The sequence below is a fragment of the Corythoichthys intestinalis genome, chromosome 5 (genome assembly GCF_030265065.1).
Source record: "Corythoichthys intestinalis isolate RoL2023-P3 chromosome 5, ASM3026506v1, whole genome shotgun sequence".
NCBI lineage: Eukaryota > Metazoa > Chordata > Actinopteri > Syngnathiformes > Syngnathidae > Corythoichthys > Corythoichthys intestinalis.
In genome coordinates this window covers 3,314,171-3,339,650 of record NC_080399.1, presented here as the reverse complement: position 1 = coordinate 3,339,650, position 25,480 = coordinate 3,314,171, and the positions used below count along the sequence as shown (strand labels likewise).

Below are 25,480 nucleotides of genomic sequence, written 5' to 3'. Positions count from 1 at the left end.
TTGTACTTGAGCAAATTTTTGGATGACTACGTTTACTTGATTATTATTATCTCTAAGTAACGCTACTCTTACTTGAGTAGAAGTTTTTTGCATATTTTTAATACTGAGTACTTGGTATTTTTGTATGAATACTCTTTATATATACATATATATATATATATACACGTTTTTTTTAAAAAAATCTGACATTGTACGCGGTTACTCACAATGTTACTCATTACTTGAGTACTCTTTTCAACGAATACTTTTTTACTTTTACTTGGGTACATTTCTGCATGACTACTTTTACTTTCACTTGAGTAAAATTATATTGAAGTAACGCTACTCTTACATGAGTAAAAGTTTTATGCGTTCTGGGTACATTGTATTTTTGTATTAATACTCTTTATATGCACTGATGTATCCCTCCAATGTTTTATGAATATTTTTATTACCGAGTATAAAGTATATCCGGCATCAAGGGGTGCAATGCATGCCCAAGAATTTTTTCTGGCTACGTCACGTAGCCGACAACTGGCTGTTGCTAGGCAGAATTGGTCTGCCCCTTCACAGACCTGCTCGCGGATTTAAAAGCGTCACTGTACTGCCATCTAACGGCTACAATGGGGAACCTCACGCTCCACTTGGCCGCGGTGAATACGCCGTGACGTCATGACCATTGACAGCATGATTTCGTGCTGTGTTTCACGCAGGCGTCATCCTTCAACCAAGTACATCATCACATCTGAGCTCTATTGGCGTCGACGCAAGGGCGGCGTCAGGATGCATTACATGCACCATAGCATTAGCTCGGGTTAGCATGCGCTAGCTTTCGACGTCTTCCAATTGCACCGGAAGTCCGAGGGAGCCTCTGACAGGTGAGAATCTTTTCAAAATATTACTGTTGATAAGTTGCTTGAACTTCACAAGCCGTGCAGTAAACTCACAAAAATTGATCCTGGTGAATTAATTGGCGATGAAATGCGTTTTTGTAACATTTTAATGGGTTGAAAGTCTTTTAGAATGAGTCATTTTCAAATTTGACAATGCAAACTAAAATAAACGAAACCATTTAAACAATGTATCAGATGAACTATTCCTAATGGTAGTAATGTTTCTAGTTTTGACATTATGTTTTATGATTTTTTTTTTTTATCTAACAGCTCATGTGTACTCTCTTTAATTAGCTCATGCCTGGTGAAAAGCCTAAAGTTGGCGGGGTGTCTGGGCCCACTAGATCACTCTATGCACTGCCTTCACTGACAGGTAATATTAAACGTCTCTAATGTATTTCTCATCATGTTTGGCAGTATTTTTTACACAAATAAACCGCTTAGTTAGGTTACTATGTAAATTGTAGTCCATGCCCCTCTGTTAACATTCAGAGGACTCAAGTAAGTACGATGAATTTAAGAAAGTAAAACAAAAAGGCTGTGAAGTACCATTAGCCCTTAAATACCTGCAACATGAAGCAATTATCAGAGAATCCCAAAATTTGAACAATAAGGTCCAAATGAAACCTTTTTTCAAATTTGTAAAAAGAAAAGTCAAAATTAATATGTGTAATAAGCGCTCTGATATAACCCTTGCTAAATCCTGTTTGTTTTTCTCATGGAACCTTAAGATGCATATGTTGACTTGCATCCATCATTTTTCTTTTCAAAAAGAATTGTCAAAATTCTGAATTAGTCTCAAAATCATGAAATTTTAGGTGTATTAAATGTGATACCAGACGATATGCACATAAGCGGATTGTAAGGGGGAGACCAGGCCCGCCCTGGTGGCCGAAAGGTGTCATTGCATGAAATTGACTTTCCTTAAGTTGTAAATCAATAAAACTGCAACAAAAAGGAATGAACTGCTACAAAAAAAAAATGTGTCAAAATTATTTTTCGAACAGGTCATGTGACTATCACCTTAGACGGTCATTTGCTTTGCATTTAATCCCCCCCCCCTAAAAAAATAGGGGAGGGAAATTTTATTTTTCCAAATGATTTTTTTTTCTTTGATTGAAAATATATGTATATTTTTTGATTGATTGATTGGGATTGAATGATTTCGATACAATGTCCAACCCATAATATGGCCCGAACACAAAAAGGATTGCTTCAATCAAAGAAAAGTTTTTCAATGAAAAATTAAGTGCTCAAATGCAAATTTTTCAATCTCAAAATATTTTTCGCATTCAAAAACGTTTTCTATGATTGAAATTTTTTTGATTGAAATCTTTGAAAATCTTTTTTTTTGTTGTTGTTGAACCAATTTATATTTTGATTGAATAATAAAGACAAAAACGTCCTAGCCAAAATGTGGCCCAAACACATATCAACATTACTGCAATAAAAAAGTTGCTTCAATCAAAAAAAAAATAAATAAATAAATTACGGCTGTCAAACGATTAAAATTTTTAATCGAGTTAATTACAGCTTAAAAATTAATTAATCGTAATTAATCGCAATTAATCGCAATTCAAACATCTATGAAGTATGCCATTTTTTTCTGTAAATTATTGTTGGAATGGAAAGATAAGACACAAGATAGATTATATAACTTGTACGAACATTTTTCTTTTAAGAACTACAAGTCTTTCTATCCATGGATTGCTTTAACAGAATGTTAATAATGTTAATGCCATCTTGTTGATTTATTGTTATAATAAACAAATACAGTCCTTATGTACCGTATGTTGAATGTATATACAGTGCCTTGCAAAAGTATTCGGCCCCCTTGAATCTTGCAACCTTTCGCCACATTTCAGGCTTCAAACATAAAGATATGAAATTTAATTTTTTTTGTCAAGAATCAACAACAAGTGGTACACAATCGTGAAGTGGAACAACATTTATTGGATAATTTAAACTTTTTTAACAAATAAAAACTGAAAAGTGGGGCGTGCAATATTATTCGGCCCCTTTACTTTCAGTGCAGCAAACTCACTCCAGAAGTTCAGTGAGGATCTCTGAATGATCCAATGTTGTCCTAAATGACCGATGATGATAAATAGAATCCACCTGTGTGTAATCAAGTCTCCGTATAAATGCACCTGCTCTGTGATAGTCTCAGGGTTCTGTTTAAAGTGCAGAGAGCATTATGAAAACCAAGGAACACACCAGGCAGGTCCCAGATACTGTTGTGGAGAAGTTTAAAGCCGGATTTGGATACAAAAAGATTTCCCAAGCTTTAAACATCTCAAGGAGCACTGTGCAAGCCATCATATTGAAATGGAAGGAGCATCAGACCACTGCAAATCTACCAAGACCCGGCCGTCCTTCCAAACAAGGAGAAAACTGATCAGAGATGCAGCCAAGAGGCCCATGATCACTCTGGATGAACTGCAGAGATCTACAGCTGAGGTGGGAGAGTCTGTCCATAGGACAACAATCAGTCGTACACTGCACAAATCTGGCCTTTATGGAAGAGTGGCAAGAAGAAAGCCATTTCTCAAAGATATCCATAAAAAGTCTCATTTAAAGTTTGCCACAAGCCACCTGGGAGACACACCAAACACGTGGGAGAAGGTGCTCTGGTCAGATGAAACCAAAATTGAACTTTTTGGCCACAATGCAAAACGATATGTTTGGCGTAAAAGCAACACAGCTCATCACCCTGAACACACCATCCCCACTGTCAAACATGGTGGTGGCGGCATCATGGTTAGGGCCTGCTTTTCTTCAACAGGGACAGGGAAGATGGTTAAAATTGACGGGAAGATGGATGCAGCCAAATACAGGAACATTCTGGAAGAAAACCTGTTGGTATCTGCACAAGACCTGAGACTGGGACGGAGATTTATCTTCCAACGGGACAATGATCCAAAACATAAAGCCAAATCTACAATGGAATGGTTCAAAAATAAACGTATCCAGGTGTTAGAATGGCCAAGTCAAAGTCCAGACCTGAATCCAATCGAGAATCTGTGGAAAGAGCTGAAGACTGCTGTTCACAAACACTCTCCATCCAACCTCACTGAGCTCGAGCTGTTTTGCAAGGAAGAATGGGCAACAATATCAGTCTCTCGATGTGCAAAACTGATAGAAACATACCCCAAGTGACTTGCAGCTGTAATTGGAGCAAAAGGTGGCGCTACAAAGTATTAACGCAAGGGGGCCGAATAACATTGCACGCCCCACTTTTCAGTTTTTTATGTGTTAAAAAAGTTTAAATTATCCAATAAATGTTGTTCCACTTCACAATTGTGTCCCACTTGTTGTTGATTCTTGACAAAAAATTAAAATTTTATATCTTTATGTTTGAAGCCTGAAATGTGGCGAAAGTTTGCAAGGTTCAAGGGGGCCGAATATTTTTGCAAGGCACTGTATATACATTCAACATACGGTGCATAAGGACTGTATTTGTTTATTATAACAATAAATCAACAAGATGGCATTAACATTATTAACATTCTGTTAAAGCGATCCATGGATAGAAAGACTTGTAGTTCTTAAAAGAAAAATGTTCGTACAAGTTATAGAAATTTTATATTAAAACCCCTCTTAATGTTTTCGTTTTAACAAAATTTGTAAAATTTTCAATCAAAAAATAAACTAGTAGCCCGCCATTGTTGATGTCAATAATTACACAATGCTCATGGGTGCTTAAGCCCATAAAATCAGTCACACCCAAGCGCCAGCAGAGGGCGGCAAAACTCCATAAAACACAACAAGTGAGCGTTTCACTTTACTGTCATTTAAATGTGTCTGAGCGGGGCATCTGCGTTAATTGCGTCAAATATTTTAACGTGATTAATTAAAAAAATGAATTAACGCCCGTTAACGCGATAATTTTGACAGCCCTAAAATAAATCAATGAATAACTTTCACATGCATTTTTTGAGTTTCAAATAAATTTCCGCATTCAAACACATTTTTTTTGATTGAAGGGACTTTTTTTGATTGAAAATATATATTTTGATTGAAGCAACTTTTATTTTATTGAAGCAACTTTTTTTTTTTGATTGAATAATAAAGACACAAATCAACCTCCATATGGCTCCGCCCAGGGGATACAATTTTTGACAGGGGTAACTACATTAGCACGACACCGGCGGGCGTACCATATTCAATGGATGACGATCTTGGCGAAAAGTATAGCTGTCCTAAGCAGCCTGATTTAGAATTCCCCTCAAGAATGATGGGAAATGACCTAAACATTGACTTCATAATTATATTGACAGGACAGATTTCCCATAAAGTACGGCACGCCATTTCGTAGGGGGCTGTCCCACACTCCGCTTCAGTTATTCGCAGTCTGTCTTAGTTCTTCTCAAACACATGCAGCTACTCAATGCCGGATTTAGGATGAAAAAGTACGAAAGCTGCACCGCATACAAACAGGGAGGATTGTCTCAGGAGTGATTTGTTCGAGGATTCCAGGTAATTATTATATTTTTCGTACCATGCATGCATCTTGAAACGTGACAAAAATCATTGGGAGAAATTAGCCACTACAGCATTGGCGTTATACTTCGCAATATTTACGTGAAAAAAATGCTAACTGCCCGTTTTTTTGCTTTTAACCAAGACTTGAGACTGTTTTACGTCCATATCTATAAAGAATGAAGGGATTTAACTATATATTCACAAGAATTTTCACCAGGAAAAATGTTTACATCAGGCGGCCGCTAGCTACATCCACTAACAGACTAGCATTGTACCTTGACATATTTACGTAAAGCAAAGGCTAACTGCACTTTTTTTGTTGTTGCTTTTAACCAAGAATCGAGAGTTTTTTACGTCTATGTCTATAAAAAATTCTGGGATTTAAGCATTTATTCACAAGAATTTTCAACGGGAAAAGCTTTGTTTACATGTGGCGGCCGCTAATTTGCTTACTGACTAGCATCATAGTTCGCAATATTTACGTAAAATAAATGCTAACTGCCTGTTTTTTTTTGCTTTTAACCAAGAATCGAGACTTTTATGTCCATATCAATAAAGAATTCAGGGATTTAAGCATTTATTCAAAAGAATTTTCACCGGAAAAGCTCTGTTTACATCAGGCGGCAGCTAGCTTCATTCACAAACAGACTAGCATTGTACCTCGACATATTTACGTAAAATAAAGGCTAACTACACTTTTTTTTTTTGTGCTTTTAACCAAAGATCGAGACTGTTTTGTGTCCATATCTATGAAGAATTCGGGGATTTGAGCATTTATTCACAAGAATTTTCCCTGGAAAAGCTGTGTTTACGTATGGGGGCCGCCACATTGACTGACAGACTAGCATGGTACTTCGACATATTTACGTAAAATACATGCTAACTGCCCGTTTTTTTTTGCTCCTTACCAAAAATCAAGACTGTTTTACATCCATATCTATAAAGAATTTAGGGATTTAAGCATTTATTCACAAGAATTTTCACCGGAAAAGCGCTGTTTACATCAGGCGGCAGCTAGCTTCATTCACAAACAGACTAGCATTGTACCTCGACATATTTACGTAAAATAAAGGCTAACTGCACTTTTTTTTTTTGCTTTTAACCAAAAATCGAGACTGTTTTATGTCCATATCTATGAAGAATTCATGGATTTGAGCATTTATTCACAAGAATTTTCCCTGGAAAAGCTGTGTTTACGTATGGGGGCCGCCACATTGACTGACAGACTAGCATGGTACTTCGACATATTTACGTAAAATACATGCTAACTGCCCATTTTTTTTTGCTCCTTACCAAAAATCAAGACTGTTTTACGTCCATATCTATAAAGAATTTAGGGATTTCAGCATTTATTCACAAGAATTTTCACCGGAAAAGCTCTGTTTACAACATATGGCAGCTAGCTTCATTCACAAACAGACTAGCATTGTACCTCGACATATTTACGTAAAATAAAGGCTAACTGCACTTTTTTTTTTTTTGCTTTTAACCAAAAATCGAGACTGTTTTATGTCCATATCTATGAAGAATTCATGGATTTGAGCATTTATTCACAAGAATTTTCCCTGGAAAAGCTGTGTTTACGTATGGGGGCCGCCACATTGACTGACAGACTAGCATAGTACTTCGACATATTTACGTAAAATACATGCTAACTGCCCGTTTTTTTTGCTCCTTACCAAAAATCAAGACTGTTTTACGTCCATATCTATAAAGAATTTAGGGATTTCAGCATTTATTCACAAGAATTTTCACCGGAAAAGCTCTGTTTACATCAGGCGGCAGCTAGCTTCATTCACAAACAGACTAGCATTGTACCTCGACATATTTACGTAAAATAAAGGCTAACTGCACTTTTTTTTTTTGCTTTTAACCAAAAATCGAGACTGTTTTATGTCCATATCTATGAAGAATTCATGGATTTGAGCATTTATTCACAAGAATTTTCCCTGGAAAAGCTGTGTTTACGTATGGGGGCCGCCACATTGACTGACAGACTAGCATGGTACTTCGACATATTTACGTAAAATACATGCTAACTTCCCGTTTTTTTTTGCTCCTTACCAAAAATCAAGACTGTTTTACGTCCATATCTATAAAGAATTTAGGGATTTGAGCATTTATTCACAAGAATTTTCACCGGAAAAGCTCTGTTTACATCAGGCGGCCGCTAGCTACATTCACTGACAGACTAACAATGTACCTCGACATATTTACGTAGAATAAAGGCTAACTGCACTTTTTTGTTTTGCTTTTAACCAAGAATCGAGACTGTTTTATGTCCATATCTATGAATAATTGGGGGATTTGAGCATTTATTCACAAGAATTTTCACCGGAAAAGCTGCGTTTACATATGGGGGCCGCCACATTGACTAACGGACTAGCATCGTACTTCCACATATTTTCGTAAAATAAATCCTAACTGCCCGTTTTTGTGCTCCTACCCGAAAATCAAGACTGTTTTACGCCCATATATATAAGGAATTCAGGGATTTAAGCATTTATTCACAATAATTTCAACGTGAAAAGCTCTTTGTGGTAATAAGGCGGCGCCACAATGGCTTAAAGACTAGCAGCACATTCGACATATTTACGTAAAATAAATGCTGACTGCCCGTTTTTTTGTTGTTGTTGCTTTTAACCACAGGGATGTAATCATTTATTCACAAGAATTTTCAACCTGAAAAGCTCTTTGTCTATGTTTCCTTTCGGTCAGCTTTGATGGAGATAGGCCCCCTATGAATCGGACAAGCGTCTTGTCAATACATTATGAAGTCTGTGACCCAAAAATAGCCATACATCAATAGGATGTGACCTGAAATCTCTCCAAATCAACAAAATGTGATCTGAAAAAAATCAACAGGAAGTCACCTAAAATTAAAAATAAACAAAAAAAACAACAGGTTTTTAAAAATGCTTTAAGATCATTGCACCAAAATCAACAGGATGTGACCCAAGATGAAAAGGAAGTCACTAAAAAGTAAAAAAAATATCAACAGATCTGAAAATGCTCAAAATCTAACAGAAAGTTAGCCAAAATCAATCCGAAGTGACCCAGAAATGCCCAAACATCAACAGGAAGTGATGCAAAATGTCCTAAAATCAACATAAAGTGACCCCAAATGAACAGCAAGTGACCCAGAAATGCCTAAAAATCAACAGGAAGTGACCCGTAAGTGACAAAAATCAACAGGAAGTCACCCAAAATTTAAAAACAAACAAAAAAAAAACAGATCTTTAAAAATGCTTTTAGATCATTGCACCAAAATCAACAGGATGTAACCCAAGATGAAAAGGAAGTCCCTAAAAAGTTAAAAAAAATATCAACAGATCTGAAGATGCTCAAAATGTAACAGAAAGTTAGCCAAAATCAATCCGAAGTGACCCAGAAATGCCCAAACATCAACAGGAAGTGATGCAAAATGTCCTAAAATCGACATAAAGTGACCCCAAATGAACAGCAAGTGACCCAAAAATGCCTAAAAATCAACAGGAAGTGACCCGTAAGTGACAAAAATCAACAGGAAGTCACCCAAAATTTAAAAACAAACAAAAAAAAACAGATCTTTAAAAATGCTTTTAGATCATTGCACCAAAATCAACAGGATGTGACCCAAGATGAAAAGGAAGTCACTAAAAAGTAAAAAAAAATATCAACAGATCTGAAAATGCTCAAAATCTAACAGAAAGTTAGCCAAAATCAATCCGAAGTGACCCAGAAATGCCCAAACATCAACAGGAAGTGATGCAAAATGTCCTAAAATCGACATAAAGTGACCCCAAATGAACAGCAAGTGACCCAGAAATGCCTAAAAATCAACAGGAAGTGACCCGTGAGTGGCAAAAATCAACAGGAAGTCACCCAAAATTTAAAAACAAACAAAAAAAAAACAGATCTTTAAAAATGCTTTTAGATCATTGCACCAAAATCAACAGGATGTGACCCAAGATGAAAAGGAAGTCACTAAAAAGTTTAAAAAATATCAACAGATCTGAAAATGCTCAAAATATAACAGAAAGTTAGCCAAAATCAATCCGAAGTGACCCAGAAATGCCCAAACATCAACAGGAAGTGGTGCAAAATGTCCTAAAACCGACATAAAGTGACCCCAAATGAACAGCAAGTGACCCAGAAATGCCTAAAAATCAACAGGAAGTGACCCAGAAATGCCCTGGATTATAATGGACATTTCGCGTCATCCCTGGCACTGAAACATGAGCATTCACAGACAAACCTCACAATGGATTGAACATTGTCAACAATACACATGGCTGCAAATGCTCATTGACTTCAACGAACGCCCTCAACATTTCACGCTAATATCTGTACCTGTCCCTCGCACCCAGGCGCTGCCAACCACGATCCGACAAAATCCAGAGCGCCAAGTTACTCTTTCGGAAAAACCTGTCGCACCATCAAACATAACATCTCCCCAGGACCCGCCCACTTTATCCCTTCTAACATCACCAAAAATGGTCGCGACGGGACACCGGCATTTTCCTTCGGCAGACGTCCTAAGCAGCGGGGTCTCGACATGGTTCCCGCGCCCAGTGAGTATAACGCCTAAAAATAACTTACAAATCGTAGTACTTTTTTTGACGGCATGTTTTTTCTTTGTTTTCCAAGACTGCTATCATCTCGGAAGTTCAGATAAGCTCGCCTACCAGTCTTCTCCTGCTTACACTTTGTCTGCAAGGTGGAAACAAGCAGCACCAAGCTACATGTTTACACCCGGTAATTTTCTAATATTAGATAATTTTAATTAGTGAATGTGCTAAACTGATAAGGGGTGTCACATTTGGGCCATTTTCTCATTTTGTAAATAGAGGAGTACTCAGAGAAAGCAAACCTCTGCCTTAGCAGTCAAATTCAATTTGGCCCAGTGACCTTTGACCTCATTACCCCCAAATTTAACCAACTCTTCCAGTCCAAATTACAAATATTCTGCTAGTTTGATAGTAATCCCTTTATTCGTTCTTGAGTTATGTTTACCACAAACAAACACACAACTTCCATTCTGCTCTATGACCTTTGACCTCTCTCCAATTCGAATTTCCAAAATGCAATTATGAACATATCCCACAAGTTTGACAGTAAGGCCTTCATTCTTGAGTTATGATGAACACAAACATACGTTTTATAAGTTTTGCCCTATGAACTTTGACCTCATTGCCCCAAAATGTAATCACGTCTTCTATTTCATATTACAAACCTGCAAGCTTGATAATAGCCCTTTTATTTATTTTTAAATTATGCTGAACAATAACTAAAATACAAATTCCAAAATTTTCCTGGTGACCTTTGACCTCATTGACCCAAAATTTAGTCATGCTATAGGTTTTATAAGAAACCTTTCCTTCTTGAATTATGTTAAACGCAAGCAAATTCCAAAATTTACACTATGACCTTTGACCTCTTCCATTTCATTTTACAAATATCCAGCAAGCTTGATAATAATCCCTTTATTTGTTTTTAAATTATGTTCAACAAAAAAATACAAATTCTAAAATTTGACCTTTGACCTCATTGCCCCCTAATTTAGTCATCTCTTCTTACAACAAATATCCTAGGTTTGAGAAGGATCTTTCCATTCTTTCTAAAGTTATGTTAAACAAATTCCAAGATTTTCTCTGTGACCTTTGACCTCATTGCCCCAAAATGTATTCACTTCCTTAATTTCATATTACAAACATCCTGCAAGGTTGATAATAATCGCTTTATTCGCCCTCAACTTATGTTGAACAAAACCATACAAATTCCAAAATTTCCACTGTTTTTTCCAGAATTGCCCTAAAATTTAGTCATCTCTTCTTTTTTGTATTACAAAAAGCCTATAGGTTTGATAAGAATCCTTTCATTCTTGAGTTATGTTAAACACACGCAAATTTAAAAAATTTGCCCTTTGACCTCATTGCTTTAACATATAATAACGTCTTCCATTTAACATCACAAACATATCCAGCAAGCTTGATAATTATCCCTTTATCTGTTCTTAAAATATGTTAAAAAAATATATACAAATTGTAAGATTTTGACCTCATTGCCCCATCTCTTCTTATTGCTAAAATCCTTTAAGTTTGAGAAGGATTCTTTCATTCTTTCTTGAGTTACGTGAAACACAAATTCCAAGATTTTCCCTGTGACCTTTGACCTCATTACAAACATGTCCTGCAAGCTTGATGATAATCTCTTTATTCGTCCTCAAGTTGAACAAAACAATACAAATTCCAAAATTTGCACTGTGACCTCTGACCTCATTGACCTAAAAAATCATCAGGAAAGCAAGGCGCACAAATATTGTATACAGTTTTTGCCAAAAACGTTCCAATTCATTGACCTGATAGCAACAGGAAGTGACCCTGAAATGTCCTCAAATCAACAGAAAGTGGCCCTGAAATGCCCTCAAAATCAACCACTGTAAAGCTCCCAATTGCATTTTCTAGTATTAAACACAAATTCCAACATTTGACCTGTGACCTTTGACCTCATTGCCATAAAATGTAATCATCTCTTATAAAATGAATCCGTCAAGTTTGATAACAATACTTTCATTCATCCTCGCCTTACTTTAATACAAACATACAAGCAAACCTTTGTGACCTTTTGACCTTTTTATATTCTATATCACAAATTTATCACAAATAATAATCCCTTAATTCATTTTTGAGTTATATTGCACGCAAACATGCATTACGTGTACAAACATTCCACATTCTGCCTCTCCCTTCAGGTCCGGCATCCAATATGCTGCCTCCTGTCATTGGATCCAAAACCGTCAACGTACCTGCAGTGCCCTCATACACGATTTCTGGTCGGAACAAAGTTGGAAACTTTTTTAACGACTTGGCAAAGGTAGACCTTCATAAGACTTCGTTATAGCATTTTTAAATCCATGCTAGCTTAATCCATACTCATCCTCCCGCAGACTCCAGGTCCTGCAGCCTATCAAGCTGTAGATCCCAGAACGTACCTGAACAAACCTCCAATGTACAGCATGCCAGGTCGCAAGTTCCTGCCAACAGGCTGTACGAAGACGCCAGCACCTGGAGTCTACGCTCCTGAGAAGGTTCTTATCAAGCGCTAGACACGTACTGTTAGTGCTGTACGATGTCACGATATATATCGGCAAACTGATATAAAACTATCGACGCTGTGGTCATTATCGCCATAAATAGACCTGTTCTTGGAAATTGGGACGTGTCCGGCCATACATCACAGAAAAGTGCTACTAGTGTTACACCGATACTAGTATCGTTATCAACATGGCAGTGAAATGTCATGAGTATTGCAGAGTACTTAGACAAGATGCTGTGTAATGTGTACTCTTTGGGATTTGTGTCCAAACGCTGGCCGACCTACCCAAGATGGATGCCAGCAATGCACGTCGCTGTAAAATACTCATTATTCATATGTATTAGTATTAAGTATCAGCAGTATTAGTAGTGTCATTAGTCCATGTCATATCCATTTAAATCTTGTGAATAGATGCTTAAATTCCTGAATTCTTTATAGACCTTGACGTAAAACAGTCTCGATTCTTGGTTAAAAGCAAAAAAAAAAAAAAAATAGTGCAGTTAGCATTTATTTTACGTATATATGTCGAAGTACGATGCTAGTCTGTTAGTCAATGTGGCGGCCGCCATATGTAAACAGAGCTTTTCTGGTGAAAATTCTTGTAATAAATGCTTAAATCCCCGTATTTCTTAGATATGGATGCAAACAGTCTCGATTCTTGGTTAAAAGCAAAACAAAACAAAAAAAGTGCAGTTAGCATTTATTTTACGTATATGTGTCAAAGTACAATGCTAGTATCTTAGTGAATGTAGCTAGCGGCCCCCTTATGTAAACAGCTTTTCCAGTGAAAATTCTTGTGAATAAATGCTTAAATCCCCAAATTCTTTATAGATATGGACGTAAAACAGTCTCGATTCTTGGCTGAAAGAAAAAAAAAACGTGCAGTTAGCATTTATTTTACATAAATATGTCAAGGTACAATGCTAGTCTGTTAGTAAATGTAGCTAGCAGCTGCCTGATGTAAAAGGCTTTTCTGATGAAAATTCTTGTGAATAAATGCTTAAATCCCCGAGTTTTTTATTAACTATGGACGCAAAACAGTCTCGATTCTTGGTTAAAAGCAAAAAAAAAAAACGTGCAGTCAGCATTTATTTTACGTAAATATGTCGAAGTACAATGCTAGTATCTTAGTGAATGTAGCTAGTGGCCCCCTTATGTAAACAGCTTTTCCAGTGAAAATTCTTGTGAATAAATGCTTAAATCCCCAAATTCTTTATAGATATGGACGTAAAACAGTCTCGATTCTTGGCTGAAAGAAAAAAAAAAACGTGCAGTTAGCATTTATTTTACGTAAATATGTCAAAGTACAATGCTAGTATGTTAGTAAATGTAGCTAGCGGTCACCTTACGTAAACAGAGCTTTTCTGGTGAAAATTCTTGTGAATAAATGCTTAAATCCCCAAATTCTTTATAGATATGGACGTGCAACATTCTTGATTCTTGGTTAAAAGCAAAAAAAAAAAAAAAAAACGTGCAGTTAGCATTTATTTTACGTAAATATGTCAAAGTACAATGCTAGTCTGTTAGTAAATGTAGCTAGCAGCCGCCTGATGTAAAAGGCTTTTCCGATGAAAATTCTTGTGACTACATGCTTAAATCCCCGAGTTTTTTATAACTATGGACGCAAAACAGACTCGATTCTTGGTTAAAAGCAAAAAAAAAAAAAAAAACGTGCAGTCAGCATTTATTTTACGTAAATATGTCGAAGTACAATGCTAGTATGTTAGCAAATGTAGCTAGCCACCTTTGTAAACAGCTTTTCCGGTTAAAATTCTTCTGAATAAATGCTTAAATCCCTGAATTCTTTATAAATATGGAAGTAAAACAGTCTCGATTCTTGGTTAAAAGCAAAAAAACTGCAGTTAGTAATTATTTTACTTAAATATGTCAAAGTACAATGCTAGCCTGTTAGTAAATGTAGCTAGCAGCCGCCTTATGTAAACAGAGCTTTCCGGTGAAAATTCTTGTGAATAAATGCTTAAATCCCCAAATTCTTTATAGATATGGACGTAAAACAGTCTCGATTCTTGGTTAAAAGCAAAAAAAAACTGCAGTTAGCATTTATTTTACGTGAATATGTCAAAGTATAATGCTAGTCTGTTAGTGAATGTAGCTAGTGGCTGCCTTATGTAAACAGAGCTTGTCCGGTGGAAATTCTTGTGAATAAATGCTTAAATACCCGAATTCTTTCTAGATATGGACGTAAAACAGTCTTGATTCTTCGTTAAAAGCAAAAAAAAAAAAAACATGCAGTCAGCATTTATTTTACGTAAATATGTCGAAGTACAATGCTAGTATGTTAGTAAATGTAGCTTGCGGCCGCCTTGTGTAAACAGCTTTTCCGGTAAAAAATCTTGTGAATAAATGCTTAAATCCCCGATTTTTAAAATAAATATGGACGTAAAACAGTCTCGATTCTAGGTTAAAAGCAAAAAAAACTGCAGTTCGTAATTATTTTACGTAAATATGTCGAAGTGCAATGCTATTATGTTAGTAAATGCAGCTAGCGGCCGCCTGATGTAAACAGCTTTTCGGTTAAAATTCTTCTGAATAAATGCTTAAATCCCTGAATTCTTTATAAATATGGACGTAAAACAGTCTTGATTCCTGGTTAAAAGCAAAAAAACTGCAGTTAGTAATTATTTTACTTAAATATGTCAAAGTACAATGTTAGTCTGTTAGTGAATGTAGCTAGCGGCCGCCTTATGTAAGCAAAGCTTTTCCAGTGAAAATTCTTGTGAATAAATGCTTCAATCCCCAAATTCTTTATAGATATGGACGTAAAACAGTCTCGATTCTTCGCTGAAAGGAAAAAAAAATGTGCAGTTAGCTTTTATTTTACGTAAATATGTCAAAGTACAATGCTAGTATGTTCGTAAATGTAGCTCGCGGCTGCCTTAAATTCTTGTGAATAAATGCTTAAATCCCCGAATTCTTTATAGGTATGATGTAAAACAGTCTCGATTCTTGGTTAAAAGCAAAAAACTAAACGTGCATTTAGCATTTATTTTACGTAAATATGTCCAAGTACAATGTTAGTCTGTTCGTGAATGTAGCTAGCGGCCGCCTTATGTAAGCAAAGCTTTTCCAGTGAAAATTCTTGTGAATAAATGCTTAAATCCCCAAATTCTTTATAGATATGGACGTAAAACAGTCTCAATTCTTCGCTGAAAGGAAAAAAAAAATGTGCAGTTAGCATTTATTTTACGTAAATATGTCAAAGTACAATGCTAGTATGTTGGTAAATGTAGCTCGCGGCTGCCTTAAATTCTTGTGAATAAATGCTTAAATCCCCGAATTCTTTACAGATATGGACATAAAACAGAACTATGATGCCAATGCAGTAGCGGCTAATTTCTCCCATTGATTATTTTCACGTTGTTACGCCCCGGTCTAGGGGTTTCAGGACGCAACATTGGGTGTGCTCCTCCCGTCAAACCCTCACCCAGAAAAGCCAGTGAAAACGAAAAAAAGTCAAGAGCAGTTTCTTTATTTGGCTCAGAGGGAGACAGTCGCCAAAATAACAAAACAATCTATGAAAACCCTGTCTTCCCTAACAAAACTAAAAAGGTCAAATTAAAGACATTTCCTTTACCTACCTCCTTGCAACAAAAACAGGAGAAAACTGTGCAAAACAAAAAGGCATCTCCCTCCTACATTACTGCTCAACTATTTACAATATGTACAAAGATTATTCGAACAGGAATCACTGCTGAACCGAACACACAAACTGGCGTTTCTGAATGCTGGTCTGGCTGACGAGGAGGACGAGTGCTGGTGGCAGGCTTCTTAAATAGGCCAGGAAGTCCACACCTTGGCCAATGAGGGGTCACCAATCAGGAGTGGTTGAATCAGCAGCACCTGCACCTAATTCATTCAATTAGCCATCAAACTCACGCACACACACAGTGGAAAAAGCAGTAAAAAGAACAATTGACCCACAGGGTCATAACACCCCACCACCTAAAAATCGGACATTTACCCCCCAGTGTAAATGTGCGATTCAGAGTGCTCGGGATAATGCATCAGCCAGTACATTTTCATTTCCTTTTTTATGATGAACCTCGATGTTGAAATCCTGCAATAACAAGGACCAGCGCATCAGACGTTGGTTGCTATTCTGCATCTGAGTCAAAAACACGAGTGGGTTATGGTCAGTGAATACAAGAGTGGGCACAGAGCTTGACCCGATGTACACCTCAAAATGTTGTAAAGCCAGTAACAAGGCCAGAGCCTCCTTTTCTATAGTGCTGTAGTGTAACTGGTGTTTATTAAACTTTTTCGAAAAGTAACAAACTGGGTGATCAACATTACGGTCGTCTTCCTGCAGGAGGACGGCACCTGCACCAAGTGCGCTGGCGTCGACCTCTACTTTAAAGGGGCGAGCGAAGTTCGGGGCTGAGAGCACAGGCGCACTACAGAGGAGGACTTTAGTGGCTTCAAACGCGAGCTGACAGTTATCGGACCAACGAAAAGGGGATTTGGTGCTGGTCAGACTAGTCAGTGGAGCAACAACGTCAGCGAAATTTTTACAGAATGCCCGGTAATACCCAGCCATCCCCAAAAAACGCCTGAGGTCACGGCGGTTTTGGGGTGCTGGAAAATCAATGATGGCCTGAACCTTTGCCAGTACAGGGCAAACCTGGCCCTGACCGACCTTTTTCCCCAGATAGGTAATGGTTGCTTTACCGAATTCACATTTTGCTAAATTTAATGTCAGAGAGGCAGCACATAAACGATCAAATATTTCACCAAGAGTTTTCATATGTTCAGGCCATGTTTGAGAATAGGCAACTATGTCGTCTAGATAGACCTCACAATTACGAACGCTACCTAAAACAATATTCATCAGCCGTTGGAAAGTAGCTGGTGCATTTCGAAGTCCGAATGGCATGACTGTGTACTGTAAAAAATGATCAGGGGTGACAAAGGCACTTATTTCCGAAGCACGTTTTGTTAGCGGGACCTGCCAATAGCCTTTGAGAAGGTCTAATTTGGTCACAAATTTAGCAGAGCCTAGCCTATCAACACAGTCATCCATTCGAGGTAATGGGAACGAGTCAGGTTTAGTGATGGCATTAACTTTGCGGTAATCGGTACAGAAACGTGATGTCTGATCAGGTTTTGGTACGAGCAGCGAAGGGGAGCTCCAAGCGCTACAGCTTGGGACGGCGAACCCATGATCAAGAAGATACCTTACTTTCTCCATCATGGCACGTTTTGTCGGATTCACACGATAGGCATGCTGTTTGATTGGCTTATGATCCTCCACATCAATGTCATGTTCCAAGACCTTTGTCTGGGAGGGGATGTCTTGAAACAAGCGCGAATATCTGTGGATGAGATTACATATGTCAGAGCGAGCAGGGCTTGAATGGTGCGCTAAGTATACCTCCAGATTCATCAAGACCTCAGAGTTTTGAAGGCGTGCACAGGATGTGGAGCTGTGTTTTTCATTCAGCCCATCAACACTAGGATGGTACGGTGGCTGTGCAGCAGACAAAGCAGTAATAGGGGCAGCGGTACTCTTATCACGGGCGATATATGGTTTTAACATGTTGATGTGACATACACGAGTCTTTTTCCTGCGATCAGGGGTCTGAAGTACATAATCGGTTTCACTAAGTTTTCGGTCTATAACATACGGGCCAGAGAATTTTGAACGCAACGCAGCACCCACGATGGGCAACAACACAAGAACCTGGTCACCAGGCTGAAAAGTTCGCACTACGGCCTTTTTGTCATAACGGATTTTCATGTTGCTTTGGGCAACCTTCATTGAATTACGGGCCAAATCGCATGCATGATGCAGTCTTTCTCGGAAAGAGCTAACATAGTCTAACACGTTTTGTTCAGGGTTTGAGTTATCAGAAAGCCACTTTTCACGAAGTAAGCGCAATGGTCCACGTACAGTGTGGCCAAAAACTAAATCGGCTGGACTAAAGCCAAGGGATTCTTAAGGAGTTTCTCGAATGGCGAATAGCAGCAAAGGTAGACCTTCATCCCATTCTCTGTTTGACTCAGTACAGAATTTACAAAGCATACTTTTAAGTGTTTGGTGAAACCTTTCTAATGCACCCTGACTCTCGGGATGGTAGGCACTGGAAGCATGATGTTTAATATTGAGCTCTGACATGACTTGAGCAAAGACTTTAGACATGAAATTTGACCCTTGGTCACTTTGAATGCTTTTCGGAAGGCCGAATGTAGAAAAGAACTTTACCAGTGCTTTTACAATGGCGCGGGTTTTCAGAGAGCGCAAGGGGATAGCCTCAGGGAAGCGAGTAGAAGGACACATGATAGTTAAAATATAAATGTTACCTGATTTGGTTCGTGGAAGGGGACCAACACAGTCTACAATAACATGCGAGAAGGGTTCACCAACAACAGGAATTGGCCTAAGGGGTGCAGCAGAAACTACTTGGTTAGGTTTACCAGACACTTGACAAGTATGACAGGATTGACAATATTTCACAACATCAGATTTTAGTCCTGGCCAGAAAAAAAAACGGAGGATGCGGTTATAGGTTTTTCTTTATCTTTGGAGAAGGAAAAACTTTCCCACCGGCCAAATCATTTCCCAGGATCAAATCAACTCCATTAATTGGGAGCTGTGGTCTAATGGCAATTTCTACTCTGCCTTTCACAAAACAAGATTTCAAATTCACAAAATGTAAAGGTGCACGCACCTCACTCAATTTTACACCCAAAACTGAAACATTTGAGCCAGAATAGGACTCATTTGAAAATGGGAGAACATCCCCGCGAATAAGTGATTGTTTCGCCCCAGTATCCCGCAAAATAGTGATAGCGACTAGCTTTGTGTTTTCTAATTTTACTGAACCTTTGGAGACAAAGGGCCGAAAACCTGAATCAACCTGCCGTTTTGGTGTGGCCAACTTCATGCGAGGAACGGATTGTGTAGTCTGAACTGATGCAATTGAGGATGGTTTGGTGCTTTTCGCTTCTTTCCTTTTCAAGATGGGACAGGAGCCAATCAGGTGTCCCTGCTCATGGCAGTAAAAGCATTCGCGAGTTTCTTTAGCTGAAGAAACAGTGACAGGGGTACGGCGATAGGTTGTAGGGGATCGAGGTTTGTCAACGGGAGCCGAATCACGACGAGTTATTGGCGAGGACAAATGTTTGTGTGTCAATGCGAATTCATCCGCCAATACTGCGGCTTCAGTCAGGCAGGTGGTTTTCTGCTCATTTAAATAAACGACGATTCTCTCGGGAAGACAATTCTTAAATTCCTCCATCAATATTAATTCACGCAAATTATCAAAATTGTGTATCTTACTGGCTTGGCACCATCTGTCAAATAAAGCAGTTTTCTCCCTCGCAAACTCTACATAAGTTTGGGTGGCAGTTTTTCCACATTTTCTAAATTTTTGCCTATATGCCTCTGGCACTAACTCATACGCGCGAAGGACGGTGGCTTTCACAACATCGTAATTTAGGCCGTCTTCTAAAGACAGCGAGGTGCACACTTCCTGGGCTTTACCAACTAATCTACATTGAAGCAAAAAGGGCCACACATTTTTGGGCCAATTCAATGTAGCTGCAATACGTTCGAACACATTAAAGTAAGAGTCCACTTCAGACTCTCTGAAAGGTGGAACTAATGCGATGTGCCGGCTAACATCAAACCCTTCATGAGGCATACCTGTGAGCGGTGACTGTGGGGTTGAGGGGCTGGCTGTAGGAGCCGCACCCCGCTCTAGCTCCAGAGCTTTCACCCGAAGATGCATGGCTTCCACCTCCAACTCCTTGTGTCTCACCTCAACCTCTTTTATGCGAAGCGTTATCCTCAGCTCCTCGGCCGACATAGCAGCCTGACTTGGGGAGGTACGGAGTGGGGGAACACCAGGCACAGCACCTGGCCCCTGTGTCGGGGCTGGCTCACCAAACAAACCCCTGTCATTTAACACATTGAACAGGAGCTCACGTAGTTCAGGTTTCCTGATGTTAGGAGGCACAATCACCTCAAAAGCGTGTGCAATTAAAACAAGATCGTCCTTTCTACATTTCTCAAGTACCTGTACGGTCGGATTGATAACAAAATCCTCTACATTAAATTCCATAGTCGCCACCACCAAAAAGAAAAAAACTGCCAACCAAAAGCAGCCAACGAGGCAGAAAACAACCAAAGACACTCACCAGGAAAGGCGACGAACGACGATAAAAAAGCAACGGACGAGCCCCCAAATCATGTTAAGACTGGGGCGAGCTCCTCCCGACCAACCCTCACCCAGAAAGGCCAGCAAACACAGAACAGCACAGAGTAAACGAAGCAGGAATCACCGAAAACCGAACACACGTGAACTGGCGTTTCTGAATGCTGGTCTGGCTGGCGAGGAGGACGAGTGCTGGTGGCAGGCTTCTTAAATAGGCCAGGAAGTCCACACCTTGGCCAATGAGGGGTCACCAATCAGGAGTGGTTGAATCAGCAGCACCTGCACCTAATTCATTCAATTAGCCACCAAACTCACGCACACACACAGTGTAAAAAGCAGTAAAAAGAACAATTGACCCACAGGGTCATAACAACGTTTCAAAATGCATGCATGGTATGAAAAATATAATAATTACCTTGAATACTCACTCCCGAGACAATCTTTCCTGTTTGTATGCGGCACAGCTTTTGTACTTTTTCAATAGAAATCCGTGTGTTATATGGCTGTGTGCGTGTGTTTGTGAATAGCTCCTCTTGATGTGGGCAGCCCCCTACTTGAATGCGAGGCGCAGGTCATAACCGATCTGACCCGTCAATACCATTATGAAGTCTATGGCCAGAGATTGCTAGTAGTGCTGCAATCTAAAACAAAACAATATGTATTCTACTGTGCTGCTTCTGATTACACAGTTTAGTTTTAGGTTGCAGCACTACTTTATACATTTAATATTTATGCCAAGTTGGTCTAAAATCAACTTTATACATTTAATATTAATGCCAAGTTGGTCTAAAATCAATTAAAAAATAAAGTGAGTGTGGTGGAAATTGGGTAAATTCCGCCAAATAATGAAAAATGCATCATATGCAGCTTATCAAAATCATGATGTAAAATAACTGACAGGATACTTTTCCCACATTGCACAGCACTACCCAATGCTAGCATTAAATGGATGATACCATATGACTAACTGCCTTTTTTTGTCATAGGTTACCAGCTCACACCTAAAAGCTCCGTCCTTCAGCTTCGGGCGACATCACTCGGAAAACACCATCATCCCCCTTACGGAGGTGGATAAAGCCCAACGCTCAATACAGCTAATTTAATTTTGTAATTATAAATGTGGTAAAAGACAGCGTGTTAGAATGAACAAAAAAATGGATGCACCCTCCAGTTTTTGAATCTAGAGCCTTACAATGATACAAACACCGCCAATGGACACTTTAGCTGTCAATGAAGCTAACTAAGCTAAACTGAAGTAGCTAGCGTTAACATACAGGAAGTGAGTCGGATGTGTGCCAATGACAAGCTTAACATATACTGTATGCAGGGTTCTCAACTAGCCTTAGCAACATTTTTTGACAAAAAAAAAAAAAAGCTTCACTAATTTCCAATAGCAAAAACATTTCAAAATAAAACAAGCAACTTCTGGAGAAATTGCGTTTTTTTTTGACAGCGCAATACATTTTGACTTGGAGGGGCGAATGAACAAATGTCAATAGCTTGCCAAAGAGTTGATTTTGGGTCACATCTTGATAATATTAGGGTACTTATGGATAACCTCCTTTCCATTTTGGTGTATTTCAGTGATTTTAGGGCAATTCTAGCTCAACTCCTGTTTATTGGTCTCTACCTGTTGATTTTGGGGCATTTCCAGGTCACTTTCTGTTATGTTTGGGTCACTACCTGCACATTTTAGAACATTCCGGGTCACTTCCTGTACATTTTAGAGCTTTTTCAGGTCATTTGCTAGTGATATCTAAGTGTGAATAGGAAACTATGGCAAATACAATGGGACAAAATACACCAGCTTGCATATGCTGTCTATTATTGTTTTAAGGAGTGCTGCATTTTTTTTTTTTTTTTTTAAATAAACACTTGTGGTGTATTTAATACACACTTATAGTGTGATCTATGGATTTATGAAAAAGAAAATCCAAAATTGTTTAAACAAAAATAAAGAATAGAAGCAGAGTATCCAAAAAATACAAGTGCAAGTGATAATTATTTTCATTTGATTAATGTAGTATAGGATGATAAGTATATGTAAAGAATGTGTGTCATGTATATTTATGTGTGTGTGTATGTGTATATGTATACATATATCTATATTAGGGCTGTCCAAATTATTGCGTTAACGGGCGGTAATTATTTTTTAAAAATTAATCACGTTAAAATATTTGACGCAATTAACGCACATGCCCCGCTCAAACAGATTAAAATGACAGCACACTGCAATGCCAACTTGTTACTTGTGTTTTTTTGGAGTTTTGTCGCCCTCTGCTGGCGCTTGGGTGTGACTGATTTTATGGGCACCCATGAGCATTGTGTAATTATTGACATCAACAATGGCGGGCTACTAGTTTATTTTTTGATTGAAAATTTTACAAATGTTATTTAAAACGAAAACATTAAGAGGGGTTTTAATATAAAATTTCTATAACTTGTACATTTATCTTTTAAGAACTACAAGTCTTTCTATCCATGGATCGCTTTAACGGAATGTTAATAATGTTAATGCCATCTTGTTGATTTATTGTTATAATAAACAAATACAGTACTTATGTGCCGTATGTTGAATGTATATATCCATCTTGTGTCTTATCTTTCCATTCCAACAATAATTTACAGGAAAATATGACATATTTTATAGATGGTTTGAATTGTGATTAATTACAATTAATTAATTTTTAAGCTGTAATTAACTCGATTAAAAATTTTAATCGTTTGACAGCCCTAATCTATATATGTATACATACATAAGTGTATATGCAGTGCTTAACTTGTAAATCATAAGGTGTCAGAACGCGAAGTACATATGACAGCGCAGGGATGACAACACGGGCGCAGGTCCCGGAACATACGCAGAAAATGGTGCTGAAAACAATACGCAAATGTCCACTTGCCATGCTGTGGGACTTTTTTTTCTCCCTTTTCTTTGTGCTTTTCTGACTCGTTTTAAACAATCTTACTTTTTGGAAAAAAAAAAAAAAAAAAAGACAGTAAATGCAACTGTCTTTTTGGCATGTTGAAATACCATTTGATCCTGGCTGCTTGCTCCCCAGATGCCGCAAATTTCAAATTATTTTTTGTCTTTCTTATAATAACAATAATAATCATGATAACACATTTTATTTGAGGGCGCCTTTCTGGCACTCAAGGTCGCAATACAATCATTTAAAAACAATTAGACAAATTAAAGACTAAAAACAGTAAAAATAGGTATAGAACATTCAAATCAATAAAAATACTAATGTATTAAAATAATTAGCAGAACAGTAAAACACAAAGAAATCAGGAATTATTTGAACAGGTGGAGTTTTGAGATTGGATTGAAAAATTGGGAGTGTTCCTGTGTTCCTTTTGTCAGGGGCATGATTTATATGTCGAGGTTTTCAGTGCATCAACAAATCTCCGACTCTTTCAAATGACGTTTAATTTTTATAAACATAAAATTATTGGGCTTTGTTCTGTAAATGAATTTATGCATATTATTATTTTATTTCATACTGTAGTGTCCGTAACTATGCGTAATATTCTGATGTTTTCCGAGGCACCCTGAAGTGCACGCAACGTTACTGTTGTTTTGGCCACGTGATGCGAGAGTGAGATAGAGAGGCACAGCCTGTCGAGAGCCCCAAACTGTGTTCATGCTGTTAGCTCCATGCGTAAATAAAGTTGTCATCACGCCGTGTGTTCCATACCTTTGTCAACAAAAAGCTCAAAACAAGACACTATGCACGGTCCGTTTAAAAGACGCTGGGACTGGAGAGCTGTGAGTAGTAGGAGGCGAGAGGGAGACTGGCGAGGAGCAAAAGTAAGCGGTCGAATGTAGCGGCAGTCCGCAGTTATTTTGTTTATTGTTTTGTTATTGTTGCAACAATAAAGTTTAAAAAGCCATCAACGACTCCTCTCCTTTCCCCCCAACGTTTTTATATTATTTTTTTCTATGCACGAGAGGTGCCGAATCTGCCCAAATAAGTCCTGGAACACAGAGAGGCAAAAATCAAGAGGTGCCGGATCTTGTTCCGGCAAGATCCGGCTCAAATTAACCCCTGTGTATATGTATGTATATGTGTATGTGTATATATGTATGTATTGTATACAATAGTTTTTAAGTTTTAGTTTTTAGCTTGCAAGTCTTGAGTCAGTGTCTCATGAATCAAGTCGAGTCTCGAGTTATTGCCTCACATGTCAAGTTGAGTTCCTGTGACTTGAGTCTAGGGGTGCAGCTATCGAATTATTTTAGTAGTTGATTAATATATTAACTACTTAGCTCGAATAATCGAGTAATCGGATAAGGAACATAAAAAATTAATACTCTTTAGCTGAGCCTCAAACGGTATAAAAAAAAAAAAAAAGAGGATTTATATACAACAAAAGAACAGTTGGCTAACTTACATAGCAAAAGTCCGCTAGCTTAAATGCTATTAAATGCTAACTTTTTTTTCACAATGCTCTAAACAAATGGCTCAGACACATTCCCACAAAAAATGTCTAAATATACCAATAAACTAAATTCCGAATGCATTAGAAAAACATTAGCTCAAACAAAAACTTAGCTTATGTTGGTCTTAACAGGGAGCAGATGGATTCAGCCATGTGAAATAAGGTAGACTAGAGGGCAGTGTATCCACCAAAATCAATAAAACTATATGCAAACACTTTAAAAAAAAAAAAAAAACACTACAACGCCACTTTCATTAAACAAATACTCGAAGCAGCCAAATTTAATTCGATAATCGTTGCAGCACTACTCAAGTCCAGTTGTCTGGAGATTAGTAAGCCTCTCATTTTTTTTTTTTTTTTTTCAAATTTAAACTTTAATTTACTGCAATTCATTGTCAATCCTTGCACTGACAGATGAGCATT

At 37.9% G+C, this 25,480-nt stretch overlaps 1 protein-coding gene across 1 annotated transcript; it reads left to right on the top strand.

Moving 5' to 3' along the window:
- The first annotated feature begins 710 nt into the window (after positions 1 to 710).
- LOC130916382 (outer dense fiber protein 3-like) lies at positions 711 to 22,487 on the top strand. The gene is made up of 7 exons (XM_057837079.1): positions 711 to 857; positions 1,167 to 1,245; positions 9,707 to 9,910; positions 9,987 to 10,094; positions 12,091 to 12,212; positions 12,286 to 12,426; positions 21,598 to 22,487. The coding sequence occupies exons 2-7, from the start codon at positions 1,170 to 1,172 to the stop codon at positions 21,712 to 21,714; spliced, it is 768 nt and encodes a 255-aa protein (XP_057693062.1). The 5' UTR covers positions 711 to 857; positions 1,167 to 1,169; the 3' UTR covers positions 21,715 to 22,487.
- The last annotated feature ends 2,993 nt before the right edge of the window (positions 22,488 to 25,480 follow it).

Excerpts from the sequence above, each read along its gene's own strand:
- LOC130916382 (XM_057837079.1), top strand. The coding sequence starts at position 1,170 with ATGCCTGGTGAAAAGCCTAAAGTTGGCGGGGTGTCTGGGCCCACTAGA. Across the intron at positions 1,246-9,706 it reads TGCACTGCCTTCACTGACAG|GCGCTGCCAACCACGATCCG; the intron begins GTAATATTAAAC and ends CCTCGCACCCAG. Across the intron at positions 12,213-12,285 it reads TTTTTAACGACTTGGCAAAG|ACTCCAGGTCCTGCAGCCTA; the intron begins GTAGACCTTCAT and ends ATCCTCCCGCAG.